The sequence below is a fragment of the Marmota monax genome, unplaced genomic scaffold, assembly GCF_021218885.2.
Source record: "Marmota monax isolate L192 unplaced genomic scaffold, Marmota_monax_Labrador192_F-V1.1 WCK01_AAM20220418_F8-fsc00038, whole genome shotgun sequence".
In the NCBI taxonomy this organism is placed as follows: domain Eukaryota; kingdom Metazoa; phylum Chordata; class Mammalia; order Rodentia; family Sciuridae; genus Marmota; species Marmota monax.
In genome coordinates, this window is record NW_026692498.1 from 1,178,725 (window position 1) to 1,196,591 (window position 17,867).

At 57.4% G+C, this 17,867-nt stretch overlaps 1 protein-coding gene across 4 annotated transcripts in view; it reads right to left on the reverse strand.

Annotated features, from left to right (window-relative positions):
- Nucleotides 1-3,297: 3,297 nt before the first annotated feature.
- Mob2 (MOB kinase activator 2) overlaps nucleotides 3,298-17,867 on the reverse strand; it is a 59,910-nt gene continuing 45,340 nt past the window's right edge. For 3 of the 4 annotated variants that reach the window (XM_046444805.1, XM_046444801.2, XM_046444806.1), the window contains exons 2-5: nucleotides 8,634-8,794; nucleotides 8,318-8,411; nucleotides 4,892-5,016; nucleotides 3,298-4,329 (exon numbers count right to left, since the gene is read on the reverse strand). In XM_046444805.1, coding sequence (XP_046300761.1) covers nucleotides 4,019-4,329; nucleotides 4,892-5,016; nucleotides 8,318-8,411; nucleotides 8,634-8,794 — 691 coding nt within the window. In that variant the 3' untranslated portion in view covers nucleotides 3,298-4,018. Of the gene's footprint in view, nucleotides 4,330-4,891; nucleotides 5,017-8,317; nucleotides 8,412-8,633; nucleotides 8,795-15,356; nucleotides 15,544-17,867 lie in introns of those variants that run through there. The other variant, XM_046444802.1, reaches the window with a different exon arrangement.

Genomic DNA, 17,867 nt, shown 5'->3' on the forward strand with positions numbered 1-17,867 from the left:
CCCGTTTGCACATGAGGTGGGTGACACTCTGGGTGTGGTCCTTCCTGGGCAAAGTCTCTCTCTGTGTGCTTTCTAGCCACAGAGGCAGGGCAGAGCCCAAGCAGCTGTACAGGTCCCTGTGGCTCACGGCTCTGCCCCTACATGCACACCCTGCCCTCTGACCCCCAGTCTCCCTGTTCCCCTGTACTGGGGAGTGAACTCAGGGGTGCTCTACCACTGAGCTGCACCCCAGCCCTTTCTGATTCCTAAGTTGTCCAGGGTGGCCTCAAACTTGCGATCCTCCTACATCGGACACCCAAGTGGCTAGGGTTACCAGTGTGTGCCGCGACACCCACTAGCCCAGCTTTCTCTTAATGAAAAGCAGCGAGTCTGTAGCTGGACACTTTCCTTCGCTACTTCCTGGCTGCAGAACCCTGGGGGCCCAACAGGCTTTTATCTCACCCAGTCTCCCTGCTTTCAGGTCCAGCAGGCAAGGTTTCTGAGGACAGCACTTTCTCAGAACCTCATGGGTCTCTACCTCGACCATGTGGATTCACTCCAGGAGACAAGGGGATTTCCATAGGCCCCTACAGACCTCCTTTTCTCTATTTTAGCTTCTGCTTAGATGACCAAAGGTGTCTATTAGCCACACACTTTGTATCTTCAAGAGCCCTCTGACCTTTCCATCTTTCTGCTCATCTGCTGCACCCTCAACCCTTCCTTGGACAAATCTCCTCTGCGATCTGGCTGTTGAGAGCTCCCTGCTGCTCAAGGGCTGCTGCCTGCATGCTCTCCCTCCTCCTAAACTGCGTGAGCGGCAAGATGGGACCTTGCTGCCGCCACCAGTCCATCTACCGAATGCCCAAGCTAGCTGTGTGCGGGTCCTGCTTTCCTCAGCAAGAAAGGACGGCTCAGCCGCGCCTTCCCCGTGACAGGTTCCTTGCTCCTGGCCCTCCCAACAGCACCTCAAACACTGCTATTTCTGCTCAGAGGATGATCTCAGCAACTCTAAGTTCCCTCAGAGATGAACTGGCCTTTCTCCATCACCTCCCTGACTCTGCCAACCATTTGCCCAGCGACTCTGGGCTTTATCATGCCCCGCGGAAGTCTTCCCATCTCTGCCTACTGCCCAATTCCAAAGCCACTTCTGCAGTTCCAGGGGTCCGTTCTAGTAGTGCCTCACTCCTGGGACCAGAAACTGCCTTCGTTTTCTGCAGTTGTGGTTGCCACAAGTTTAGTGACTTCAAAGAAGACAAATTTGTTACCTTTTAGTTTTGCAAGCCAGAATACAAAACGAGTCTCATCAGGCTAAAATTGGGGTTTAAAATTGGCATGGCTGGTTCCTTCTGGAGGCTTGTGGGGACACCTCATCTCCCCTTCCCAGCTTCCAGAGACCCTGAGCTGTGCCCCTTGCCCACCTTGGCTCTTTATTTCAAGTAAGGACCTATTTTACGTGTAAGGATGCTCAGGATGACCTCGGCACACTGGGATAACTCAGGTCTCCCACCTCAAGGTCAGCCTGCAGCTTTCACTCGCTTTGCCACAGAAGCACTATGGAGTCGCAGGTTCTAGCAATCATGACGTAGACTCGGGAAAAAATTGTTCCATCTGCCAGGACAGATGAGAGAGAACCTGTGGGTACCTGCTGGGCTTCAGTCTGGGCTTCTTCAGTGTAGGGAGAACTGAGGGAGCTGTGTGCAGCCACCTTCCTGCAAGCAGGGAAGCTGCGGCAGAGGCAGGAAGGCTTCCTCAAGGGCCCAGGTTTTGGACAGGACATGGCAGGTCTTGCAGCCAGAAGCCATCCAGGAGGCAGGGCGCACACTGCATTGCCCTGTCACCCTCAGAGGCGGCAGGAAACATCCTCCAAAGGGCTGGTTCTAGCCTTCATCCAGCTGCCCATCCCCTCCCAGGTGGGCGTGTGGCAGGAGTCCTATAGCACCCTACTGAGTATCAGGACAACACGCACCCTGGACACTTGCCTGCGGCTGTCCTGTGATGCTGGTGGAGATGTGTCACCCCTTCCTTCCAGGCCCCATCCTGCAGCTCCAGCCCCACCCTAGACAATCACAGAGCCCAGACGCTCCCCACCCACAGGCTCCTCTACCTCCACCAGCCCCCACTGGGCAGCCAGGCCATGTTCCTAAACACACTGACCCAGGCTGCAGGCCAGATGTGCTCCCTGCAGAGCTCAGTCCAGAGCCCAGCTCCCCATGCCCCGTGACCTGGGAGCTGACTAGAGGACATTCCTGCTAGGCCAGCCTCCTCCCTCCTCTTGCCATCCCTCCCCTGGAGGTCCTGTGGCACCCTCAGCCACTGCAGGTGCTACCCCAGCTGTCAAGTTCTATGACAGGAGACATGATGAGTATCACCCAGGGTGCGAGGCTTGGACAGCCCAGTGGGCTCCATCCCTGGCACTGAGTCAGCAGGCTTGGGTCGAAAGTCCAGGCACTAGGGAGTCTAAAGCGACCCCAGCTGACCCTCCGTGCAGCTGATGGTCAAAATCACAGGGCAGGACCCATATGAGGAGGCAGTGGGGCCAGGATGTGAGGACCCTGGGGTGCCCCTGGACTTTCTGGGGAAATTTGGGGCTATCAGGTTGGGGGCAGCTCTCAAGGATGGGAGAAGGAGAGGCTGTCCCCAGAAAGCAACAAGGAAGCTGCTACCCAGGTTCAGAAAGCAGACAGGTGGGACTGGCCCAGATGGAGCTGAGAAGACCCCATGGGAAGCAGAGAGGGAGGGGCTCTGGCCTCCAGTTCCTCTCCGGGGCTGGCCACAGTACAGAGGAAGTAGAGAAAGGGCCTATCAGACACAGGCATGCTGCACAGGCTAGGCTGGAGGCCTTCCAGAACCCAGGCGGCCAGCAATTTGGGGGTGTATGTGGAGACTGGACCTTCTAGGAATCTACCTCCAGGGCATTGTCCTCAGTCACCAGGCATAGCATGCCTGGCCACTGGGGTGGGGCCTGAGGTCCTGTGCTGGCTAGGCCCTGTCCCTGCCCTGGCTCTCTCCCTCCCCCACTCAGTTTCCAGACCAGCTCCAGGCTGTAGCTCAGGCCCCTGGCCCCACTTCTTCCCTAAGCCCTCTCATGTCTGCAGCCCTGAGCTCACAGCCCCAGACAGGAATGGCCCCTGCAACAGAGCCCACGGCGCAGGCTGGCCAGGAATCCCTCAGACAACTGCAGTCTCATGAGAAGGTGCCTGTCCCTGAATGAGGATGACACAGGAGGTGATGTGGTCCCGGCAACCTGACACTGCTCCAGGACAAAGACAGGGCTGCCCACTGGGAGGGAGGAGCGACCAGGCTGAGGACACACTAGGCTCTGACCTGAGAGGATTCTTTTTATTAGGACTGCACAGATGAACTGAAGCGGATCTCTGCCTTCTGCTGACAGCCGCGTCTCCAAGCAGGGCCTGAGCCCTGTGGTGGCTCCGCCCTGGTACCTGCACATGGCAGGCCCTCCCTGCATCAGGGAGGCAGCAGGAAGGGGTGACGGGAGCAAGCAGCAGGTAGGAGCCCTTGCAGATCACCCCAGGCCTCCCATAGCTGGCTGACTCAGAGCCATCCACAGCCAGGATCCCAGCAAGGCCAGGGGTGGGGGACAGGGAGGGGTCTCTGTAAAAGTGAGCCCCACCCCCAAACAGAGCAGAAACTCAGGTATGCAAGCCAAGCCCCCATGGAGGGGGATCCACCTACCACAAGGTATTTCTGTCCAAGCAGTGGAGTCCCCCAAGGAGGGGCGAGGGGAGGGCGGGGCCGCACGGGAAGACCCAAGGGAAGAACACCCTGCAGAAGACTCAGCCCTCAGTCCAGTAAATGCTTGTTGAATGCGTGAATGAATCCAAAGGCTCTCCGCTACCCACGGCACTCATCCATCCAACAGGGGAGCAGGAGGTGCGTGGCCCAGCAGCAGCGTCTGTGGAGCCCACACTCGGGCGGCCTGGCCTCAGAGCTCACCACCAGCATGTCTGGGCACGTGTGCGCACACGCAGACCCACGGTTGTCTCTTTGCACATGTGCACCCCTGTCCAGCCCTTGGGGCTCATCTCTCCTTCACGTGGTTCTGTGCCCCGGGGGCCCCACTGCTGGCCCCGTCCCCACCCCCACCGCCCCCACTGGGGCTGCTGCACAGCACCTCGGTGAGGTCGTCCAGCACGGCGGTCTCTTTGGGGTCGAGCAGGTTGAACTCCCTGGCGAAGAGGATGAAGTGGACGTACAGTGTGTTCAAGTGTCCGTGCAGCTCGAGCGCCAGGGTCTCCTTGAAGTGGGCCCAGTAGATGTGGCCCAGCACGTGGAACAGGTACTTGCAGATCTTCTTCACCAGGGACTCGAAGGAGCTGGGGAATTCTCTGCCTAGGGGGAGGCTGGGTGTCACAGGCCTGCAAGAGGCCAGGCTTCTGCATCCAGGCAGCCTGGCCAGCCTGGAGCACACGCACCTGCCGCCATTTCCTGGCCCGGACACCAGACAGCAGAAGTGGCAGGAGCTCAAGGGACACTCCGTCCCGAGCCCTCCCTGAAACTCGCGTGTGTCTGGAGTGGAGGGTGCTGGCTGTTGTGTGGGCTGCCCTCATGCCACCCTGACAGGCACTCCAGGGCTCTCTATGTGGGCCAGGCTGCAGCAAGTGGCCAGTGCACGGCACTTCCTGCTACCAGGCGCTGTCCCTCGGCAGCTCGGGATCATTTCCAAGTCCTTCTTGGGGGCCAAGAAGGGCCTGTTAGGGCCCCAGGTCCCGAGTGTGGAGGTGTGCTCAAGCCTTTCTGCGCTGCCTCACTCAACAGCCCAGGTCCCTCATGACAAAAGGGGCAGGCCCCACAGCGGCTGCCCCAGCCAGCCCCCAGCCCCAGCCCCAGCCAGCCCCCAGCCCCCAGCCCCAGGAGCAGCACCTGCCGGCGCTGGGCGCACCGTGAGACGCACCGTATTTCGTAGGAAAGACGTCCTCGTCAGTCACCAGCTTCTGCACGGAGCTCATGACGAAGTCCACGTACTGAGGCGCCGTGCACTTCACCTTCTTGCCCCGCTCATCATGCCAGCAGTACTGCCTGTGGGACAGAGGTCAGTCAGGACGCCTGCCTGGCCACCGCAACTCCCCAGAGCGAGCCAAGCCCAGCCTGACTGAATGCACAAGCGGGAAGCCCACTGTCTGCAGTGACGTGTTGTCTCTCTGTTACGTGGACATGCACCCCTGCTGGGAGGCAGCCTGGGACCTGGGATCTGCCAGGAGGCCCCCACCTTGGCAGTGTCCTGCTCCCACTGCTCAAAGCTACACCCTTCCCATAGAGCCAGTGGGTCTCCAGTCAGTGGCCTGAACCCTGGGCACCCACCCAAGCACCTCCCCAGCCAGACATGGGTGGCCAGTCCTCATGTGACTGCTAGCCCCAGTAGGCCAGTGCCTGCAACAAGGACCCACCGGTGCACAGCCCACTCATGCAGCCACAGTGGGCCTCATGGCACTCACACTCCACACGGGAGCCCGTGCTGCCCTCAAAGCACACGGCTGCCCTGGGGGCCACTCCGGGAGCAAGAGCCAGGAAGGAATCACACAGGCTTCTCACTCCACACCAGTCATGGGGACAGATTAGGGTTGTCACTGCTGAGATGGGTCCTCATGTGTGGGCCCACAGCCTGTTCATCCACTTGCCACCTGGGGGCGATCTGGGTTCTTCCCAGGTTAGGGCACTTGAGGACCCCACTGCTGCAGACACGCCTGCGGTGGGTCTGTGTTGGACACAGGCTTCCCCTTCTCTAGGGCAGATACCCAGGAAGGAGTCACCAGTCACAATCAGTATGTGCTTCAACCGTGAGCACCTGCCAAGCCACTGTGTGGACGGCGGCACAGCTCGACCCCTTGTGCTGTGCGTCCTCCGAGCACTTGGCGTGCTGCGTATGTGGCAGGACCTCGTCCTGGCTCTGAGTGGACCTCTCTGGCTGCTTCTGGTGGTGGTGAGCTGTGCCTGAGCCCTCTGCCTGAAATGTCATGGGCCGTGTTCCCAAGCACTGGGACCTCTTGCTAGGCTAGGGACTCTGTCCTTCAGCAGTGTGTGGCTCCCGATCGCACTTGTACACGATGCTCTCCCACCCTGTAGTTCCTTTTCTCTCTAGGAGCAGAAGTCCAGGTTCTTCATGAAGTCCCTGGTATGGGGTTGTCCACCAGCGGATGGTGCTCTGCTGTCAAGTCTGTGAGCTCTCTTACACCTTCTTCTGAAACTCTCCTAAGTGCCCAGTGTGCTCTGAGGAGCGTGCAAGGTCCAGGAGGTGCTCTGTCCCTTTCTCTCCCTGCTGCTGAATTCACTTGGCATACTGTCAGTATCAGGCCAGTGCAAGTGCCTTCTGCACTCTGCTCTAACCCTGTGCTGAGTATCTGTCCCTTGGCCAACACCACTCTGTCTTAACTGTGTGATTTTGCAGTAAATCCTAACACTGGGGACTTCACCAGCTTCACTCTAGTTTTGGAATCACAGCCGTTGTCGTTACTGTGCCATCCATGCACATTTCAGAGTTAGCTGGACCAAAGCCACAGACTAGGGCTGCACTAACCTGAAGGCCTGTATGGAGGGCAGCTGGCACCCTTGCATGCTGGCGCACGGGCAAGTCCCTCCACCCATGCAGGCCACCTGAGATCTGCTTCTGCAGTGCACCCCACAGGCACAGACCCTGCAGATGCCAAGTTCATACCTCAGAATGGCACTGTTTTGGGAGCTACTGTGGGTGGTACTGCTTGATTTAGGTTCCAACTGTGCATTGCTAGCACATAGAACTGTTTGTTTGCTTTGCCTGTTGACCTTACTGGATTTATTTTTTGCCTGAACCTTGACGTTTTCATGATTGTGTTCTGCACAAATGTGGACCTTTTGTCTCTTCTTTTCTTGCTTATCTTAGGAGATGTATGACTCATGCACAGAAGATGTTCTGCAATGTCTCCTACTGTCTTCCAGGGTCTTTGCAGTGACAGCGCCACTTGTCCCTCCTACCCAGCATTTGCCTCTCTCATCTTCCTTGCCAGGGGCATATCAATTCTACTGACTTTTCCCAGAACCACATTGTGGTTTCACTGATTTTCCCTGTTGTTTTCCTGAGTCAATTCTGGTGATTTCTGCTCTTATTTCTTTTCCTCTGCTCAATTTGGGTTGCTTTGCTCTTTTTCTAGTTTTTAAGATTGAAACTTATCAATTTGAGATCTTCCTTCTCTTTCTGAAATAAACACGGAGTCCTATAAATGTCCCTCTCGGCCTTGATGTGGCTGCGTCCCACAAATCCTAGTATTTTGTGTTCAATTTCCCTGGAGACTTCCTGCCTGACTTCCAGTGTCCGTGGATTTTCCTGTCTCCTGTTACTGATTTCCAGTTTCCCTACACTGCGTGTGGACACCTTCCTTAGCATTACTAGACTCTTCAGGACATGTCAAGGGCTCTCCCGTGGGAAGGACATCATCTATTTTGGTGGCTCCCTGTGACCGTGACACTGCCCTGGCTGGAGTGTCCTCAACCACTGCTGCACTCTGAGCTCCCGCAGCTGAGACCCCCGCCCTGGCGGCCTCTGGCCTCTGGCCTCTGCTGCGGCTCTGCAGACTTAGTGCCCAGCCCATCCTTTCTGCTAGAGGAGCTGACTGTTCTCTAGCATGCGACCGTCGCCCCAGCGGCGGCCTTGCTGTCTCTGCTGGCTCGAACATAGCCACTTCGGCTGCTATCTGGGTGGCATCTCCTTGGCTTGTCCTGATGTCACCACACTTAAAGTGATGCTATGGCCAGGCACAATGGCACAGGCATGTAAGACCCTGAACCTCTTCAGTGCACCAGCCCCAAGCTGAAGCCTGCAGAGGGGCCTTCTGGCTCTGGCCACTCCTACTCCAGCAAAGCACCCTGTGCAGGCGAGGGGCCTCAGGGACATCCGCCTGCTGTGGAGCTGAACATACACGTGCTTCCCGAAGAGGGCAGAAAACGACAGCCAGAATGGGGCTGTCTGAAAGCCACCAAGAGGGTGTCCCAGGCCCAACCAACCTAGCCTGCTCACTCCAGCCCTGGCGCCCGTCTCAGGACACCGACAGCTCTGAGGAGGAGCCCTCGTAGTGCTCCACAGCCCCAGGGAGCCACATCCGGGTGATCCCTTTGGAATTCTCCCTGCCTGTTAGCCTCAGTAGCTGCGGGCACCTCCTGTGCTCCAACAGGGCCCCTCAAGGCCAGGCCAGAGGCTCCTTAGGGACAGGATGGTGTGGAAGAATGCCCAGCCTGAGACTCTGCAAAGGCTCCAGGTGTGGAACAAGTCTGAGAAGCCAGGAGCCCGGGTGAAAAGGCAGCAACACCCACCCTGTGCCCCCGGGAGGGGCTGTGCCAGGCCATCACTCACGTGTTACACACGGCCATTGTCTGACACGTCTCTCCTGTGCAGAACTCCGAGATTGTGCTATACTGCAGGTTGATGTGGTGGAAAAATGTCGTTGCTGGAAGAGATGGAAAGGACGGGTGAGAACACGCCCCTGCTTCCAGCTCATGTGTGCATGGCTCAGCCAGGGAGCTCAGGCTGTGCAGGGCCCCACCCTCCCACAGCCTCCCCAGCAGGTGGACTGCTGAGACCTGCTTGGGCACACTCCAGGATGCCCATGGAGGGGGAGAGGAGATGCCCCTCCCCACCACTGTGGCCCTCCCCACTGGCCTGCACGCACTGTTGCTGGCCAGCCACTCATTGAGGTCGATCTCCCGGGGCAGCACCACAAGCTCCTTGAAGGCGAAGTCGGTGATTCTAGACTTGGTGTGCTCTGGCTCCAGGTACACCTTCTTCTCCTCTGCGGCAGGCTTCTTGCCGTTGGGCTTTGCTTTAGATTTCCTGCCAACAGAAAGAGGGCAGTGTGGTCACCACATGCCCCCCTGGACCAGACCACCAGGGCCTCATGCAGACACAGGCAGTGGGGAGGCTGCCAACACCTAAACCTGCAGAGGGACCCAACCCTCTCCAGAGCCGGCAGGATCGGAGGCCATGGCTACAGGTGGGAAGTGTCCTACATGTGCCTGCCCTGGCCCCCATCCTCAGGGAGCTCTGGCCTGGCTTACAGGGGAACCAGGCCTCTGATTCGTTGGAGGCTAGAGCCCAGGGAAGGCAAGTGGTAGCCACGTGAGCACTGGTTGCCTTTCTGGGGCTGTGACCACAACCCTACACTATCCTGTGCAGCCTCAGTGTGCACCCTTGGGGTATCTGTGTCCCTCTACAGTCAACCTCACTATACCTGTGTCCCCCTGTAGCCACACTGAGTCTCACTGTGTACTCATTTTGAGATTTCAGGGGGTACATGCCTCAGGAGTAGGGCAAACTTACCCCACGTAATAGAAACCCTGCTGCTGGGCACCCCAAGAGCGCAAAATGGGCTTGGGCAGACAATGTCAGCAGCATCCTTCCTTCCTTCCTGTCACAATCTCCAGGTGGCTGCTGGACAGCATGCACAGGAGACAGCCTCTCCCTTAGTGTCCCTGGTGTGCCCAGCCAGGACACTCCCACCTGCAACCTGCAGCAAGTCCCCGGAGAGGCACATGTAGGGTGTCCACAGGTCAAGGTAAGGTAGAGGTGGTGTGGGAGCCCAGCCTCTCCAGGACCCCCAGAGACTCCTAAGCTTCTCCCACAAAAAAGATTTTTTTTTTTTTTTTAACGAAACTGTGCTGCTATGTTAACACACAGTAGGCTTGTCATGGCCATTTTAATTTTTTAAAATATTTCTTTTAGTTGTAGATGGATACAATACCTGTATTTATTTATCTTTATGCAGTGCTGAGAATCAAACCCAGGGCCTCACATGTGCTAGGTGAGTGCTCTACCACTGAGCCATATCCTATGGCTATTTTTAAATGAAGAGATATATCTTAAAAGTATCTTGCTTTCCTTTGAACTGGGTAAACTTCAGCATCCAAGCCACCATGCAGAGCATGCTCAGGTCCTGCAGATGGTCACCTCCTCCAGACCAGCTGCTCCAGTAAACGCCGTGGCAGCACTGAGCCTGCACACGGGAGGCTTTTTCACCCACAAGCTTCTAAGAGGCACTGAGATGCGGTGCTCCTACCAGAGTGCCCTGTTGGCTGGGAACGCCTGGCCCAAGTTCTCAGCCTCTAAGGCCAGCCAGGAGACTCCTCTGACAGAGTCTCTCTGTCATGTGGCAAAGTCTGCCTGGGCAAAAATGTGACTAGGAGCAAAGAGCTTTTACTTGACGCCTCCATACTGATCTCCCCAAGGTGGCTGCTGAAGGGCCCTGCAGATGCTCCAGCCGGCCCACCAGCCTTGCCCTGCAGCGAGGAGATAACGCCTTCTGAGCAGGCGCTGCCTAACATCAAGCCATGGCAGGCAGGAGTGTCTCCCAGTGGCCTCCAAGGACCTCGGTGGTGGCAGCAAGGGACCAGGCTGTAATTGCTGACAGTATCTGCATGAGGCTCTCTGACATCTTAAGGCTCCCAGTGGGGCTCCTGGGAGGGAAGCCTGAGAGCGTGCAGGGAACCCCTCCAGCCTGGCCTCAGGTTCTCATCTGAACAACTGAATTCTGCAATGGTACACAGGATTGTGAAAAAACAGTGTTAGTTAATTTTGTCATGAAGCCTTGTGACCAAAAAAAGGGAGGTGCCGAGGCTCCACTGAAGAGATGAAGGGATAAGGGTAAGCACCCAGTCTGCCCTTCCCCCAGTGACGCCACCTGCTGCAAGGAGCACAGGTGCTGATCAGGGGCCAAAGTGGGCCAGAGAAGTAAGGGGAGGTACAGACCCTGCCAGAAGGGGCTGGTCCCACAAGGTGCCTCTTTGGAAGAACCACCTGCTCCATGGGGTGGGGTGGGGTGCAGGGAGCCCTGGGCTGCCCTGGGGGAAGAACAGTGTGCTAATACATGACCACCATGGAGTGGCAGGGTGGTGAAGGTGGTCCTGGCCTCTGTCCCTAGCATGCCTCTCTGGGTTGCTGGTGCCTCTGGAAGGAAAGAAGGCACCAACCTGACCCTGTCTTCTCCTGAGGTAGACAGCCAGCTGCTGCCCCTAGCTGTTCAAGAAGAGAGGTAGTATAGAAGTCAGGCCGGGCACGGGCTGGGCACCTGCCTTCCCGCCCATCCCGAGGGCACAGCACTCCGACCAAGCAGGGCATGTCGTCCTGGGAGGTAACCTGGCCTGCTCTGTGTGCCTGACCTCCTCTAGCCCTGGGAGGCCACATGGGAGGTGAAAGGTCTTTGTAACTTTCTGACCAGGTCCTATTTTATTTTCCCTTGTATTTTGAAAGATTGCTGATGGTTTACTTAAGAGAAAGAGGAAAGAAAAATGTTCCCTGAATGCCAGGGAAATGTTTTCCTTTTGGCTTCTCACGGCAGATCTTCGCCTTAAAAGGCGACTGAGCTTGGCCTCCAGGGCAGAGCTGGGAGTGGCCAGAGCCAGACAGGGGACAGGACGGGGCCCTGGGGCTCCTGACACACAGCAAGCTCTGAGAGCGCACTCAGGGGTCTGCTGGGCTGAGGCACAAGTGTGAATGCACTACACACACACACAGTGAGGCCACCTCAAAGTTCCTGGCAAGAGCTTCTGGGCCCCACAGCTCTGGCCTGACATAGTCAGCTTCCAGTCCTTCCCAGAGCTGCTGACCAGGACAAGGCCAGGAGGCGCTCTGCAGAGGTCCTCAGGACACTTCCACTCCCTATCCCCAATAATTCTTTGACCCCCGCTCTTTGACCACCAACATGAGCTGAGTTCATGCAGCAATCAAAAAGCTGAGACCAGCCTAGAATACAATGCTGGGCACGTGAGCCCAGCCTCATGCCAGCAGGGTGGATTCTCTGCAGGACCCAGGGGCCAGCCCCCACTGTCACCAAACTGACCTTCATCTCCTACACACCTTGCTCTGCAGGCAAGTCCCACTTGGGCCAGTGACACATGCTGAGCCCAGCTCCCATCGGGGGACCACAACTGCAAGGCCAGGTGGGCTGCAGTGGGGCCAGGCTGCCACCAGTCTCCTTGTTTTGTGGCTTAAGAACTGTCCCCTGTGAGCTACAGGCAGTGGGATGGGCGACTAGGCAGAGCTGTCAGAAGGAACCAGGGCTTCAAGGTTTCAGGGCTTCAGATGTCCCTCTGGGGACCCCTCGGGGAGGCTGCCCTATGGATAACATCCTGTCCTCACACCTCACACTGTTACAAAGGCTGGGACAGGCCCCAGAACCAAGGCCAGCCTCTACCTGGGTTCTCAGAGGGGTCAGGCAAGGGCAGTGCCTGCCTGAAGGACCTGGCCCCCTGTGAGGGGCCACAGAGGCTGCGGGCTGTGGCTGGAGAGCAGCAGGCAGGCCTGTGCTGGGCACTGGCACTGGCTTACTTCCACTAGAACCTGCCCTTCCAGACCAAACAGGCCAGTGCAATACCATGTCTGAAGCTCTTCTCTCAGTTTCATGGTCCCTATTACCCAAGACCAGCCAGAGGTGCCCAGAGCCCAGTACACAACTCTCCTGCCAGCCCAAGCTTCTCTAGATCCTCATCACAGGGCTCACTTGGTTCCATAGGACAGGACCAAGGGGACACATAGGGCCCAGACTTAGCCTGAGGAAGGAATCTGCAAGTACGGATGGCGGGGCCTCCACAGGACAGTCAAGCATGCCCAGGCCCAACCTGCCTTCCTTCCCTGGGTTCCTCTGACCTAGTCCTGGGTGCTCTGCCCAGAGCCTCTGTTCTCCTGGGTGGTCCTGGCAGACAGGAGACTCTCCCACCCTGCGGTGGGCTGAGGTTGGGCCCTCTGGTCAGGTGCCACCCTCTTTAAGTATGCCCCGGCCCTACCAGAGTCACCTTCTTCCTGCTTCCCACACACCTGTCTTCATCACTGCTTGTCCTCCACGACACCAGGGTCTGTACGCCCCACCTGCAGCACCAGCCCACACAGCAACCTCTCCTGGTCCTCTAAGACCCCAACAAACATCACCCCAATTCTTGCCAGCCTGTGCTGTACGCCCAGCCTTCCTGCACCTGGCATGTACTGCTGCCACTATGGGGCACCCTCACTGGCACACCCACTTGCCAAGGAGCAGCAGGAGCTGGCAGGTTCTAAAAACAAAATGAATCTTCATGGCATCTGTGTGACAGGCAGGGGCCAGGCACAGAGCAAGTGCAGCTAGAGTGGCATGGGGCACAGGTGGGTGCTGGAGCAGCATGGTGCCCAAAGTGGTAGTCTGAAACTCCTGCTCTTGCCTGGAGCTGGGCCACCTGCAGACTCACCATAAGTCCCCATTCTGAGCACCACGCTCTGTCTTCCTCAGCCTCTGACCGCACAGTGTCGGGACATTAAGGTTCTCTGAGAGATAAGCACGGGTGGATCTGGGGAGTGGGTGTGGGAACCCGAGAGGGTGGAGGCCCTGAAGGGGGTGGCAGCAACCCAGGAGGTTGGAGGCCTAGGGATCGCAGAGATCAGGTCAAGCAGGTCCCTTATGGGGTACTTCAAAAAAGCAGGAACTGGGCAGGGGTGGGCTCTAGCAGCTGGAGGGAAAGTGGGAAGGGTGCTTGCCTTACCAAACCTGCTGCTTGTCCCGACCCACATAGCTCAATGTTGTGGGGGCAGGGGTGGGTGCAGAAGGTTGGGGAGTGCAAGTTCTGGAGCTCAGTCCAAGAAACACTATTGCTAGAGGACGACAAGAGGAGGGCATAGTGTGTGCCATCTCAGAATCTTGCACTCCCCACAGACAAGTGCAAGGTGAGGCCCTGAGATGGCCTTCCCTACCATCAGGCCAGGTAGACCATCCCTCCCGTAAGGAGCCAACCACTCTCAGGCTCCTCCTGATAGCCCAGAAGACACCCAGGGGAAGGGTGCCCATTCTCCACCCAGCTTCCCCGGGTCTCAGTGGGGTCTGTAAACTATGTTTCTAACCGGGAGGTGCCCCCCCACACCTGAACATTATTGCTGCAGGCCCAACACCCCCCACCACTGCCTCAGAGGTCCTCCTGGCCCATCCAATTCCTCCCTGCACCTGCACCTGCAAAAGGGACCATGAGCTCTCCTCTAGCAGGCAGGCTGGCACCCCAGGCAGGTGCGCTTCTAGTAGCCTATTAGGTCTGGACACAGCAAGAGACCCATCCACTGGAAATGCCCAGATACCTCAGCCAATGTGTCCGGGAGAGTCAGGTGCCCCCTGTAGCCCACGAAGCCACAGTGCTCAAGTGCACAGCACTGCCACACCCCTGCCTATTAAGGAGGCTCCTGGGTAAGGCCTGGCTACGTCGCCCCCTTTCAAGGAGACTTCCCCCCAGTGAAGTCCCCTCTGCCATGACTTCCCAGGTGGCTATGAGGAAGATGAAGCTGCTCCATCTTCCCTGGCTCTCACCCAGCATCTGCTCCCACTATACACCTGTGGACATCCGTGTGCAGTCTTCCAAATGCCACTGATGTCAGCCACTACTCCAGATTGGAACTAGCTATGTCACCAACTTGCCCAAACATTTCCAAAACCTCACATTTTCACATTAAAATCAGACAGCTCACTCTCTACCTTCCACTTACTCCCACTGTGAAGCCCTCCCTGCAATGATGGACAGGCGGTCAGGTTGCAGCCAAGAAAAGAGCCAGCGGTGCCTGCAGACAGCTGGACACAGGAGCCACGTGCCTGAGAACTCTCGCTACCACCTGATAGACACCACTAGCAGGCGCAGTCCCCTCAGAGCCTCACCGGGGCCCTGAGCCCTGTTTCACTGGTTACAATGAAACCCACACTGGAATCAAAAGGTGTCTGCTTTCATTTTAGATGACCTATTGAGACACCAGGCAAACCTGGGAAGGAAACCTGACACATCCTAGCACAGCCCCAGGCACCCAGAAACTGTAGCCAGGTGCAGAACTCACACCAACACACTCAAACACTAACCAATGCACATGTACACCCACACACCAGGCTGGTCGGAGGTCAGAAAAATGTCAGAAACACTTCTGGCAATAACTCCTTCTGTAGCCAACTTCCCACCAGACTCCTGGGGTGCCCCACATCACTTCTCTGGACCAGGAGACTCAAGGACAGGCTGTGGGGTCACTCCTGCTTCAGACAGCCCAAGTCCCTGCCCAGGGGCCAGTCACTGGAAGCAACAACAGGCTAGACACACCTGCTGGTGGTGAGAGGCACCTGCTGTCCAGAAACACCTGGAGGGGACCAGGCAGGAGTCAGATGCCATAAGCCCTGAGAGACTGAGCCAGTATGGCGGGCACTAGGGCAAGCTCCCTCCTAGGGTTCAAGGCAAGGCTACCTGCAGGGCAGCGGCAGCAAGCACAGGCAGTTAAGGGGAACCTTACTGGGTCGGCTGCTCTGGTCCTTGGCCGTCCCACTTTTGAGACAGCACAGGGCTCCCAGCTGCTTTGCCTGGAGGCAGCTGAGGCCAGGCCAGCTGCCCCAGATGGACCTCTGTGGGAAGGCGATTACCTGAGCACTCTGCTGACTGCCTGAAGTACCATTTTGCAGCGGAGTCCAGTTTTTGGGGGCTGGCTGAGCAGAGCTCGGTCTGTGGGGAGACTGCAGTGATCTCTGAGCATGATGAAGGAGAGCCGGAGCTGGGAGGAAAAATAGGGCCCAGGCCTGTTGCTCCAGGCTCCCTCCCTCGGAAGTGCCCTCCGCCCTCGCTCTGGGCCAATGAGGAGGCCTGCAGAAACAAACAGTTGTTCCCTCAACAGAGTAAAAGGCTGCCAGGGCTAGCCAAATGGGAAACAGGGAGGGCCTGAATTGCCTTTTCAAAGTATGCAGAGCTGGCTGGCAAGGCGGAGCCAAGCAAGGCCAGAGGAGGGGACAGGGCAGGCCCCAGTCACAGTAAGGGCCCTCCAATGCTACCTAAGGTTGATGCAGCCCTAGCCTCCCCACTGCCCACTGAGCCAAGCCAAGAAACCAGCAGGCAGGTGGGGACCCTCCTGCTGGTTTCTTAGCTTGGTTCAGCAAGACTCAAGCCAGGGACAGACAGGCATCTGCAGAGTGAACATGAGACCCTCACTCTAGGTATGGTGGGTGCTAGGGCAAGGGTCTCTGGGTCAGACAGATTGGCTCCTGAGGTGTCTGGAGGGCACTGACCTGGCTCTGGGCAGGGGCTACTCCTGCAACAATGGATGGTCAGCCATGACCACCACCACCAAGGGCCAGAATCTACAAAAACGTCCAGGTTGCTTTCCTACCAGGGCTTGAGAAGTTGTGTGGCCAGGGCCTTCTGCATATAGAAACAGCCAAGTCCTGAAAATCACACCCCAGGAACAACTCTCCTACTCATTCTCAGACTGGGCCCCAGGCAGCAACAGTATGGTCCACAGGAGCTCCACCCGGTGAACCCCGACACCCTGCCCCAGCCTCCCAATGGGCAGAGCCCCTCTGTGGCAGATGGCAGGTGGTGTCAGGCTGACAGCACACAGAGCCACCTGGGAAGCAGCAGAGGGAGGTGAGGGAGGCAGGCTCACACCCAACAGCCAGGAGGGCTCTGATCCAGTGGTCCTGCATTTCCACCAGAGCAAGTGCAGTGCCACACACAGACCCAGCCTCGCACTCTCCAGGAACCGCGAGGAGGACTTCCCGGGCTGGCTCCCTTCTCTATCACGTGGCAGCTGTTCCCAGGCCACGGTTCCACTCTCCCAGCCAGGCCACCAGCAGCAACAAAAGCACCTGGGAGGGCACAGAGCTATGCTCCATCCACTGAGGAGTGCTCCCTCTGTCCTAGTGTGGGCACCCTGGGTCCTGTGGCGCCACACTTGTGCCAGTCTGTTTGCCAAGGCAGCACCACTAGCAGTGAGGGGACAGTAGACAGGCAACAGAGGGACACACACATATGGCAAAAGGGGGCTGGAAGGTGGGAGACCAGGAGGTGCATGATGTGGACTTGGAGCTGGCAGGGAGCAAAGTCTACGTGGAGGAGGGAGGACACAAGACTGCCTGAGGCGGGCTCAGGTTGGGAGGGGTGCCTGAGGCACACTGGCTGGTGAGCAGCAGAAGCTGCCATGAGGGTGATGGTGAGGGAGACACAAGGCATGGGAGAGGGGCATCCATCCAAAGCCAAGCTACAGACTACAGACAACACAGGGCGAGGGACATGGGACCCCTAAAGTGCAACGTATAGCCCAGTGAGTCTCAGGAATGCCATGGCAGCTCCTGAGAGCAGCGACCAGGGTGCACAGGTGCTGCCAGAGGGTCCCTGTTTCTTCCTTGCAGTGTAGAGAGCAGGAGCTACTGCCCACCCAAGTTGGGGCAACCAGAAGACTAAAAACTGGATAACCAGAGGGCCCAGCCGAGAAGATGAGCACACTTGGCCAGGCAGGGCTGCTCAGGCACTGGTGTGGTCTGGCCTTTCCCCCTAGAAAAGGTGTAGCCCCAGCACCCTCAAAGCAAAGCCAGCCAAGGAGCATGCTGGGAGCAGAGAGCACAGATCAGGGTGGACAAGAGCAGGCTGGATTAACACGGGTAGGGCAGGACACACAGAGCCATGAGCTTGCATTTGTGCAAGTATTTTATTTGTAATGAGCTTATAGTTTCAGAACAGATTTAGATTTGCAGAAAATTTGTAAAGATAGAGGACAGAATCTCCAGGTAACCCCTTATACCACCATTGTGCATTTTTTAAAATGAAGGAAGTCAACATGGATACATTGTTACTAGCTAAAGTCAATGTTGAGACATTGTTACTAGCTAAGCCCACAGCTGACTCACATTCCCTCCACTTCCCTCTGGACCCCTTTCTGTCCCAGGACCCACCTGACATGTGGTCCTGCCTCCTGGGGCTCCTCTTGGTTAGGAGAGTTCATTTTTTATTGATGACCTGAGCAGTTTTGAGGAGGACTGGTCAAGGACACCACGGGGAACCCCTGAGTTGAATTTGCCTGGCACTTTCTCAGAGCTAGACTGAGGCTGTGGTTTGGGGGAGAACCCCAGAGAAAAAGTGCCCTCCTCGTTACCCCCATTCAGGGT